This window comes from Hyaena hyaena, unplaced genomic scaffold, assembly GCF_003009895.1.
Source record: "Hyaena hyaena isolate Hyena2069 unplaced genomic scaffold, ASM300989v1 scaffold_1639, whole genome shotgun sequence".
NCBI lineage: Eukaryota > Metazoa > Chordata > Mammalia > Carnivora > Hyaenidae > Hyaena > Hyaena hyaena.
The window spans coordinates 180,381-192,468 of record NW_024082273.1 but is presented as its reverse complement, the minus strand read 5'-3'; the positions used below and the strand labels follow the sequence as shown (position 1 = coordinate 192,468).

The 12,088-nt window shown below is 30.5% G+C and overlaps 1 protein-coding gene across 2 annotated transcripts in view; it reads left to right on the top strand.

Moving 5' to 3' along the window:
- Positions 1-12,088, top strand: part of PCDH10 (protocadherin 10) — a 61,418-nt gene that overhangs the window by 31,559 nt on the left and 17,771 nt on the right. Inside the window, exon 5 of one of the 2 annotated variants that reach the window (XM_039224437.1) lies at positions 7,495-8,083. The exons of the other annotated variant lie outside the window; for it this stretch is intronic. Within the exon in view, the coding sequence (XP_039080368.1) occupies positions 7,495-7,514 (20 nt within the window). The 3' untranslated portion in view covers positions 7,515-8,083. Of the gene's footprint in view, positions 1-7,494; positions 8,084-12,088 lie in introns of those variants that run through there. 2 annotated transcript variants of the gene reach the window in all.

Genomic DNA, 12,088 nt, shown 5'->3' with positions numbered 1-12,088 from the left:
TATTTTATCTGGCAATCCTGCTCAAGGGGTTACGGAAACCCATACGGAATCTTGGAGTTCCTAATTTGGTTTAGTGTGAGGGTTTTTCTCTAGATACAGAAGAAAACAGTGGTCAGGTTTCACTTTTCAGTATGTCAGCGTTTCAACCCCTGTCTGAGCCTGCAATTCCGGTTTTGTTTGTTTGTTTGTTTTTGTTTTCTGCTATTTGTGTAGACATAGAAGCAACTGAATTATATTAGGGGAGGTTGGATCATTAAGTATATTAAATACACAACCATACTTTTATACATAGTTTCTAAGTCGTGGGTGACGTGTGTGTCTTTTTTGAAAATAAACGTGTGTGAGTTGTGTCATAAGTTTTTTATTTACCAATCCTGAAGATTTTGTACTTGTTTTCATGGCTTAATTATCTTTTACTTAAATTATTTTGAAATTGTATTCTGTTTCAGTAAGTTATTAGTGGTTAATAAATTAGATACATGGCTATATATTTTTGAATGAAGGTTTTATGTATTTATTTTTAAAGTTTTTCCTATCTTTCATTGTTGGAATTTATGATTAGCTGTCATATAAAAGACAAAGTTGCACACTTCATTAGTAGTTGATCTAATATTGTGGTACAATGATGTTTGTTGCAGATAGGTCTATGTGCATAAGATCCTTACACCTATAGGGATGACCAATCCCATTCAGGTATTTTTCTTGTCTTCTTTGAAAATTAATGCTAATTGCAACCTTACAGGGAAATAACTACTTTGATCTCCTTATAATGTTGTTTTGAAGAGAACTAGTTGAAATATAAGCATCTAAATGTCAGTAAATGTTATCTCTCAGAATTCTCAAGGAAAATAAAAAAGGAGCCATTTATTCTGTAAAGGAGCATATGGATACCCTGTTAGGATTTTAGACACATAAACTAATGGTATTTGTGTAACTTAAATGATAGCATCCTTTGTCATTATTAAAGCAAGATAATTGAGCGGATTGTCTTCAAAAGATATTTCAAGGGTACTTCTTTATTACCAATATGATTCTGGAACAAATCATAGTATTCATATTTTAGTGGATTATGATAAAGGATTCCAGAAAAATGTTCAATGATATAAACATGGAGGACAATATATATTAGAGTTCCATTGCCTAAATATATGCCAAAGTAGGGTGGAAGTATTTAAAAATGAATTCAGCCTCCAGCTTTGATTTTAAGATACCAAAGAGGCAAGGTGGTTTTATTCAACAAAGAGAGCCCGACAGAGTGGCCAAAGTGTGCTGGGTATGGTCGCGTCCTACTATTTTTCCTCCTTCTCAGGGAAAATTTCTTTAGCCTCAAAGGCATAATTTTTCACATTTCTAGATGATTCCTTCAATCTATAACATTTTATGCAATGCCTTGTCATAGTAGGTTTTTACTTTTTCATAAATAATTTAAAAGTGTAATGGTTTTAGTATTGAAAGAACAGATCTTTAGAATACTGACCTCTCGTGCTTAGATGGAAAAATTATGCACGATCACTGTGTTTTTAGATATCTAGCTTGAATCAATTTAGATAATGATAATAATCAAAGTGTATTGTCTAATTAAAGGAGCTGATACACGATCACTGGTTTTTGCTGTAGAGTTTGAAGTACTCTTAATTAATCTAGCTAATTAGAGTTAAAGATTTTTAAAACAAACAAAATTGAGTTACTATAATTGTACAGCTTTCCTGTTAAAAATAGTAGTGATAATTGACATGGTTGCAGTCACCCACAGAGTAGATATTTTCTAGGGAACCAGTTGTAAATGTACCTTTGTGAGAAGGTCATTTTAAATAACACATATACGTACGCACACAAACACACGCAAGTATATAGAAATTTCTAAAAGCCTGTGGATCCTCTATCTAGAAAGAGACCATGATGTTTCAGGGAACTCACTTCCTCATACAAAGCTGTGTGAGGGTCATGGTACATGTCATAGATGTGGACTGTCCTTGTGGACAAATAGGACCTCCGATTTTGAAGATTGTTAAGCCTTTTAAATAATGATAAAGGTTGGCTTGAAAATAAATTTTGAGCAGTGAATTCTAAAATTTTCCCTGGTAGTAAACTCAGGGCTTTGCACAGTACATCAATCTCTACTTGATCTTGGAAGCACATTCCAGCTTATAACATAAATTATCTTCGCACATACCATTCTTAGTGAGAATGTGAGTCCTAATCATTTTTAATCCATAGCCTCAAATTGGTATATAGTCTTTACCTCAACTAAAGAATAGCAATATTGGTTACTTTGGATTCTGAGGGGAGATGGTGATTGCTGTTAAGCAACAAAAATTCAACCAAGTGAATTTTAAAGACCTAATTAGCTTTATTAAATGATAAACCAATTGGACAGCATCCCATCTGGCAAATAATAGGAACCCCCTGAAGAATTTTACAAAATGGAAGTCTTTTATAAAAGGAAGATGGGGCAAAAAATTTACTAGCAAAAGGAAAGGAAGGACAGGATTGTTTCAGGCAAGGCTGCTTTCCCGTGGGGGGGATAAGAAAGGGGTTTATCATGCAAATTACCTCATCTTCCTTGGGGAAGGGAGAAGGCCCTTGTGGCCCTAATGGAATAGGAATATTCTTTTCGCTAATGGAAAAGAAAAGTTTCTTCTGACTGCTGGTTAACACGTCATTTCTTGGGGGGACTTTGAAACTGCAATTAGATTAGGTATGAGGCTTCTGTTTAGGAATTTGGTCCAAGTGATAACGTTTTGAAAGATGAAAAAGACAAATGCTGGTTGTCTTTTTAATATTTCCGAAAATTAATATTCAACATACTAGTCTTCTCTCAGAAAAGATCCATTTTGCTCATTCATTGGTGTAAGTTTCTATACCACAAAACTACACTTGCCAATTGCTTATCTCTTCAAATACCCATGTATTTAACTTTTAATAAATGTTTATTAATTGCAAACTACATTGTAAGCATTATATACACAAAAGACTAAACTAAACACTTGGACTCAATACATATTTCTTGCATGAATGTTCTAAAGGCTTGTTTGAGTCTATTTCATAAATTTTCTTTCTAAAAAACTAATCCAGTTTACATATGGGAACCGCCTTCTCTAGATGAACTCTTGTTTTCTAAATATTTTCCATAATCCCTTAACTCTGTCAAGCTAAAATAAAAGCATACTGTTTGATGGAAGGAAAAAAAGGACATTTAGCGTGAGCATGGTGTGAATATTATGAAATAAATGTAAGAATTCAAGTTTATGCTGCACTAAGCTAGTGCTATCAGACAAAAAATATATATTAACAAAAGGTTTTCATTCTTTTTATAATTTATAATAAGTTTTAGCGTTTAATCAGTTTTTGACTTCTATGGATCTTAAAATTTAAAACCTTTTTGTCACTTCTTTTGTGAAAAGGAAAGTATTTACAATATGGACAATGTATGATTATATCTTAAATTATAAAAACAAATATAATGCCATTCAAGTGAGAAGATAAAAGACAAATCAAGCAGTGACCCAGTTTTAATAGTAACCTCTACCATGCTTCTTTTTGGACTTTACAGTTAAAAAGAAAAAAAAAATAGAGAGATTTTTAAAGAGAATCCTCAAAAATGGCTCAAGAGTAAGATAGAGGAAAGTTAAATGAATTGATTTTTCAGCTGGACAGATCTCTAATGGAGACTTCCTTTTAAACGATCTTTCAGTTTATGATATGCTTTTACTCAGGAAACAGAGGGCAGGTGTTTCTGACTTCTAGAAGGGGTTTAACTTGTGTCTGCTAGATTCACTTTACTTATAAAGAAGTGTCCTGACCTTGAGGCTCATTAAACTTTTGAATGCACTCTGAAGTAGGTTACTGATATCAGTCTCTGGAAGTTTTTCACTGCAGTGGAATCTCAATCACTTGGGATATTTGAAGGCTGTTCTTTCTTTCAGTCACAGAATTAGGTTAGATCACTTCACACGTGTATTTATTTCTTTAGCTTGTGTGGTTGATACTGTCGTAAAATCTAAAGGATAACTTGCTTCCTGTTATAGAAATGTGAATGCTACAGTTATTTAATTTTCATTTTAATATACCAAATTATTTTTCAGCAGGCAAATTATAATATTATTCATGGTATAAATAGGTTATCAGACCTGTTATTTTAACAATTATTTCTGTAATATACATGCTTATAGTCATTTTTCTTAGGTCATTAATCAGAATTTGTAAATGTCCTGATATTTAATATCATACTTTCCAAATGATCAAAGGCAATAACAGGATTCCACAATATAAAAGAAAATATTCATCATAAAAGTTTCATTAAAAAATATATGTGTTAAATATATACATACCTATAATGTTAGAAATATATACATATATGTATGAAAAATTATTAAAAAGTAGATATTTGAATATCTCTTTTCCATTAAGAATGATTTTTTTAATCCATAGTTCAGGCAATAAGATAAGTGTCTTAAATGTAAGATTTCTATGACTCACTCTGAAGAATAAATTCAGTGAATGAACAAATAGAAATAAAAAGGAATACCAACAGTCCTTTGCCTGTTACTTTAGATATGACTGAAAAGAAAATCTTTCATCTATAGCAAGTGACCAACTCCTTACATATGCTGATAAATAGCTAGGGGGAAAATGCATTTGTGAACTGAAGAGAAAAAGCAGAAAATTTTCAAGTATGCTTTCATAATTCCACAACATATGTAGAATATATCATAAAGCATAGAGATTCAGTGTATTTGACCCATTCTCTCCTGCCTGAAATGTTTCAGTAAATGCATAGCCATAATAGTTAACACTGGAATAACTGTCCTTGGTACTGACTCTAAAATGTAATAACATTGCTTTTATATATTTATAAATATATATAATTAAATATTTTATATCACTATAAAATATATACATATTTTATATCACTATAAAAATATATATACATATTTGTTTGTGCTACTTGTCCAACATTAACCCAGACAGCCCCCAAGGACAATGAATATTCAGTATTCAAAATCAGCTCATAAAAGGCTTGAAACAAAATGTATGTGACTATAACTTTAGTAATAATATTTCATTTTCTGTAGCTTATCTGGCAGTACTTCACATCTGGGAAATATGATTCTGAAATGGAGGCAATCTTTCCTCCCCATCCTACTTTTTTCTGACCTTCAACTTCAGCCCTTACATTTGTTCTTTTCAGATTTGCATTCCTGAACTAACAGATAGGTGGAAGGAGGTAATTTAATAGCGGTTATTTTATTCATACAACTACCTGAAATAGGCACACTTTAAATAAAAGCGGCACACATGTTACTTTAAGCAGTAACTAAAATATGGATTTTAAGTTTATGCTGTGATTTAAGATATCAAGTATAATGTGTGCTAAACTTCTGTGATCTTAAAACTCTGAACTATTTCAGTAATACAATTTCTTTTTGTATTTTTACTACATCAAATAAACATATAAAATCCATGCTAAAAGGTTTCTCCGTAAGTAATCTTTTAACCTAATTAGAAATAGTTTACTGATTTAAATATGTGTTAGGTTGACTAATTTCTGCATTATACTACAATGTAGCTTTTCAGTATATTTATTTTTACACATGATAAATTACTCTATAGGTTGAGGATAGGTCACTCTTGAGTGTGTTTTGTCCTCAGACTACTGGAAAGTTGTTTCCTATAAATCAGTACCTTAAGAAAAGAGCTTCGTCCTCACCTTATTTTGAGAAAAGTAGTATTATTTATAGGGTGTCCATGTGTCCCAAGTTGTCCATGGAAGCACAAGTGCTTCCTTTCACTCACACAATTGTTCGGTTTAGACAATAAATTATTTGATGGCTGTAATTATTTGTTCTGATTCATCTTATAAACCTGAATATCTACGGTGCTTTATTATTGTAATTTACTGAAGAATTTTAAATTCTGATTGGTGTAAACAAAATATATTTAAATCATATATACTCACATTTATCATGAAACAGGGAATTCAAATTCAGGAACATAGGAAAATAGGATTTGATTATTTAAAAGGAAAAATTTCTATTTTCTTCAATAGTATTATGACCAGGTAAGTTATAATAACTACCATGAAGTCCTGTGTTGTAGCTAACTCGTTCTGAAATTCATGATATTATATAATATTCTAAAAAATACATATATTTTGATTGTTCAATACGAGTTACTACCCAGGACATGTAAATATTCATTTTCACTTTATTTCTGTCAATTGCAGTGCCTGACTTCTACAATTTTAATTGACCTGTCTGCTAAATGGTGAACTAGGGAAGAAATGTTTGGTGATCTGATCAGCAACTGAGTTTGTGAGGAAAGATAAATGAGAGACTTGGGGAAATAAATTACGAAAAATATATTAACTAGATAATCTACTTGAAATTAATGGAAATACCATAGAAGAGGAATTGAACTGACCAGTATGTTATTATATTTGTATTAAAAAAAAAAAAGGAAGCACAAAAGCCAACCATTTACCAGATTGAAACAGCCCAGTTATGCCATTTATTGCAGTTCTTAACTTTTAATTTTATATATATATGTATATATATATATAATTAAAGTCACATATATATAATTGCTTTTTATCACAATTGAACACTACTTTCAGCACATTTTCATTATATACCTATTGTGTGCAGTTGCTGTCCTAGACAAGGCAGTTTCTGTTCTCATTGTTCTCATTCCCCAATATAGCGGTATAGAGAGGTGAGAAGAAATATCCATTATCATTACAAATAAATAAAATACTTAAAATCATAAAATCTAAATGATTGAATTTGGAAATTCTACCTCATAATTCAATACATTTTATAAGACTGGACCAAATCCCATATCTTTTTTTTCCTTTCACCTTTACTTTCTTTATATGAAAACTTGTTCCATTTAGCGGATAAATTTAGTTTAGTTTTTTTCTGTACACATTAAAAAGTTTGGTTTTTACACAATATAAATAATGAAATAAAACTAGAAAATGTGAAGCATTCTTTAACCTTTTAACTACATAAACATTTTCTGGTACAGTTTTCTGTATGATATGTTGATTTAGTATATATAATTTGGAATTTTTTCTATTGAACATATAACCAGTTATTTGTAGATATTTTAAAGGCTCGTTCTAGAATGTTTACACATTTTTTTCTATACTCTTCATGCATAAGTGGTGAACTAGGGATTGCTCTGTATGTAAACTGCATTAAAAGTTTAATCTCCACATAATTGGTGGTTGGTACATAAAGTATACATTGCCCACACAAAAGTCATTTTCTAAAATACCAAAATTGGCATTTTTAGAAAGCTATCTTAGAAAGCCATGCAACTTGACTATTAGAAACCAAGGTTAACACTGAAGTACTTTGACACCACGTGAGTCTGGTATAGGGACACAACTTATTTCCAGCTGTATTTGTTTCTTTTCCGGTAACATGCGATTCTAAACTCCCAAACCCAGGCTTCTTTTCTTAGAGTATTTTTCTTTCTTTTTCACAGCACGGAAAAGGATATGCTAGTCAATTCTACAGGATTTACCTGAAGCAGCATGATTTGCACAAAGTCGACCAACAAAAGCATCAACTTTTCAACTTCATTATCTTGGCCATCAGTTAGTTGTGTGTAACCGAGTACTAGATTGCCGGCGGAGTCATCGTGGCCAATTATAGGACCTAATTGCTCTCAGCAGGCCTGAGAAATGAGTTGAAATGTGCAGAACTGTAGAAACTTTAGAGGCAACCGCTTTTGCCTCTCCGATCAGTGTGTGCCTGTTTACAGCACTATATATCTTTCTCTCTCCAAATGTCACTGAGCCCTTTACATGTTTATATTCACCACGAGAAGCCAGTCATAAAGATAAAGGAAATTTGTGCATTATAAATGCAATATCACTGTTTTAAACTTGACTGTTTTATATTCTTTTTGTGTGATCAAGTGTTCCCCAAACTATTCCAACTTTACAAGAGAGATTGTGATTATGTTCTTTTCACCTGTGGGTTATAAAAAATGTTGTATTCTGAAGACCCACAAAATATCAAAGACATTCTGTAGTTTATACACCGTGTTGCAAAGTGTTTACTGTACTATTTCAAAGCTTCTAAATAAATATAAAATATATATATTATATTACATAATTTTCCTAAAATGTGGTACAATTCAGTTGGTTTTTAAATGGATTCATACAGTCCACATCATATAGTAAGTAAAGTGAAGGTAATTCAGGGTCCCAAAGATAAACTTACTAAGAAAAGAATAATCATTAATAGTTCCCTCCCAATTTTCATCTTATTCAACCCTGTTTTTCCTTGTTTAAAAGAAAATGAAGCTCTAAGCTACAAAATTTTGTCAAGAACTCATACTGAATTTTCAATGCCAAAGATATAGCTGTCGATGTTATCAGAAGAGCACTGAACATGTAACATCAAAATATCTAACAATCTACATTCTTTCGATTCTATTTCTATGGCTTTGAATTTAGAATCATTTAAAGCTTTTATAAAGAATCTATAAATTCACTTGTATCTGTGTTAGAAAAAAAAAACAAAACAAACACTGGGTATCTGTACATTTTGTGGTGTAAAATACGTAATTGAGATTACTATTGTAAGAAGTCCTCAACCATATAACTCACACAGAATTTTATTTTACATAGTTTTACATAGTTGTGTGACTCTCACTGACACATGAATATAAAATCTATTTATAACTCTATATGAATATATAGAGATATATAAATATCTGAACTGGTAAAGAGTAACTATAAGATATAAGTGATCTCTAAATTTAAAATAAGTTACATAAATTTGGAGATAGAAATATGGTACATTATTGTTTCGGTATTATCTTACATGTGAAAGGTTTATAGCTTAAATATAGTCAGTGTTTTATTAATGAGAAAATTCTTCGAGTCAGCCTTGAAAGGTTAGGCTTGCCTTTTATTTTTATGTCCATGAAGTTAATTATTAAATTCATTTAGATGTATTTTCCTTTCTTTTACATGGTTTTCTTTTTACCAGCTGTTGTTTATTGCTTAATTAAGAGAGAAAGATCAGAGGATGTGAGCAAAAAACAGAATTCTCATAGCTCCCCTCTAAAAAAGGCTTCCACATTTCTAAATGTTTGCCCAATCCAAATTACAGATTATTTTGAAATATTACCTAAATTGTTAATTCATCTTCTGGATTCAGTAATAGTTTTAACTGTGCTATATTATTAAAGAGCACACTAAACGTTAACATACAACAAATGTTTCCCATCTAATTTTATGGTGATGTAAATGGGAATATTTTCCTTCAATTTAACATTAAAATACATACATATTTTCATAGGTCCTTGATATGTATACTTGAGTGGTATCTTGGCATCACTCATTTGATTTTTATCAAATTACAGAGATTAATATGTCATAATACCAATCATTTTATCTCTTGAAATAATATGTGTAATGTTCCAGTCTTTGGGGGACCTTTTAAAAATACATAAAACTAATCCATCACATATGACACAAAAGCACATACACTCACCAAAGTGCAGCAGTAACATTTTCTCCAACTTTTGACACTACTTCATTAATATTTTGAATGATAGACTATTTTAATAAGGATATGTTTCTATATGATTTAGCTGGAAAAAATGTCTGTTTGTTGTAATTGCTTTTTAAACAAGAAAATGATTTTCTTTTGGATCACTCTGCTTTAATTAAAACCTTTCATTCATCATTTTCCAACTATGGGGGAAAACACACATCCATCTGTCTTCTCACATGCATTAAAAATAAGGTTATACTCTCTTCATATACTATGTTTATATTCTTTCATTCAACGTTAAGAAAGTTTCTTTAATTATTTAGCCTTTTATGTCATTGTATATCATCTCCCTTGAACAAACTTTTCATGTCATATATTTATGCATTCGTTTTTTATATATCATAGTAACAGTTATTCTAATTTACATTTTAATTATTAATTATGTCATTAATCTACAAAAAGAAACAATAAAAAACAAGAAAATTTTACCTAATATGTAGGAAAGATAGAATTTGTTAAAATGCTAAACCGTTAGGTAATTAACTATGAATTGCATCCAGAATAAATCAGAAGTTACAATAGAGTAATGATATAATTTTAGCTAATTGGCTAAAACATTTTCTACCAATGAGAGGGGGACTATAAAGTAGAAAAATGCAACCAATCAATACTAAAGGTTTCCAAAAAAACAGGTATTAGATTACCATGAAAATGAATTTTAGAATAGTTTTTCTGTTTCATCTAGTCATCTTATTATCTAGTCTCACATAATTTTATACATAGCAAAAAATACTATCTAAATTATTAGACTATATCTCATCTGTAATTTCAGAGACAAATAATCATGACATTTACTCCTTGATAAACATGGTTCGTTTTAAAGTAGTAAAAATGTCTAAATATTTTCCTGTGGAAACAGTGTCTTAATGTTTCAAAGGTATGTCAAACGACAATTTTTAGAAATATTTTCTCCATGTGTAAAATTTTAATTCTTATGTGAACATAATTTTGTGAAATCATTTTAAATCAAATATTTAAGTATCACATCATAATTACTTTACATATATAATGGTATCACTGTAAGTGTATCATCTTTCTTGGGAAATATTAAGGAATATGTATATTTTGTTTTTTGAAGATATTAAATGCAATGCCTTTATCAAACATTGCAAATTAAGTACTATAGTAGAAGAGTTAAGCATTTGAATTACTCCCATTTTATTTTAATTTCCTCCTGTTTCATTTTTTAATAGTGTTATAATTTGCCAGCCGGTCTCCTGTACTGTAGAAACCTTCCTATTTCTCCAATAAGAGAAACAAAAGTCCTCACAATTCTCAACATAAACTTCAATAACTGTCTATTAACTGTGCCATTTTAAGTTTGCAAAAATAATTTACTGGAGTGTAATTCATATTTAATACATCTACTCAGTCAGAATGTTGCAACTGTTAGGCAGGATAAAGAAAATTACTTACGGTGCTGACTGATCATAGCACTGTTCTTTGTCATTCGTGTGGTTTTCTTTCTCCCCCTCATATTTCTATGTGTGCTTTTAATACCCGAGGAACTCAAAAATATTTCAAATCTTGATATACTTGATAATTTTTCTGAAAATCTTATATTTTTCATATTGCAATTTCTTGGGTTCTTTATCTTTTTCAACTCTAATTTTGTAGTGGTAAAGGCTTTGCACTTAACATCCTTTTTATGTTCCTTTTTAACAAGGAAAAACAGAAAATGACAAAATTCCATATTTTTTATGCCATGGAGTAGTAAAATTATTTTATATATATTGTTAGCACTTCAAGGAATATCCCTCTGCTAGGTCGAACAAAATCCTTATACAGTAATTTGTGAAACTTCTATTCAATAGAGTATTTTTGTTTCTTCTAAAACTTGGCATAGGTTTTAGATTATAGCATTCTATGAGGATGCTGGTAGATGGGTGCCGCCAGAGTATTGCAGGCAATAATATGACTAAAATTCTAATACCTTTAGTGTGCATGCATGTATTTCTAACCACTGTTATTTTTTAAGTATTTGTAAAATTAGAAAATGACTTTTATTTCTTGAAAACTTGTCACATGCTTAGTTTGAAGTTTTACACTTCAGACGTTTTTGAGTTGCATGAAAAGTTTGCATTAATGATGCAAATATTAATATTTCACATGAGACTCAAAAATTTCTGAATGATAGAACTCAGACTTCCAATACATCCGTACATTGTAGAGCTGAAAGTAAGCAGGGAATTTCTGCTCTAAACACATTTTTGAGACAGTTATCTGTGAGTGAAAACAGGGTATTATAACAAAAGATGAGTTTAAATCTTAACTATAGTGTTTGTTACTGTGAATGCTATAATAATACATAAGTAAAATGAGTGTAAATGTAATATATTATTTTATACTGCTGTATACATATGAAATAAATAAAACTAGGATACATATTATGCCATTTTTCCATGCATGGATCTTCCACTGACGCCCGTGGGAGCTTTGAATAAAAATCAGTGGCAAAATATGGCCCTAAGCTTAAAAACAACTAATGCTGATTTAGTAATTTTAGT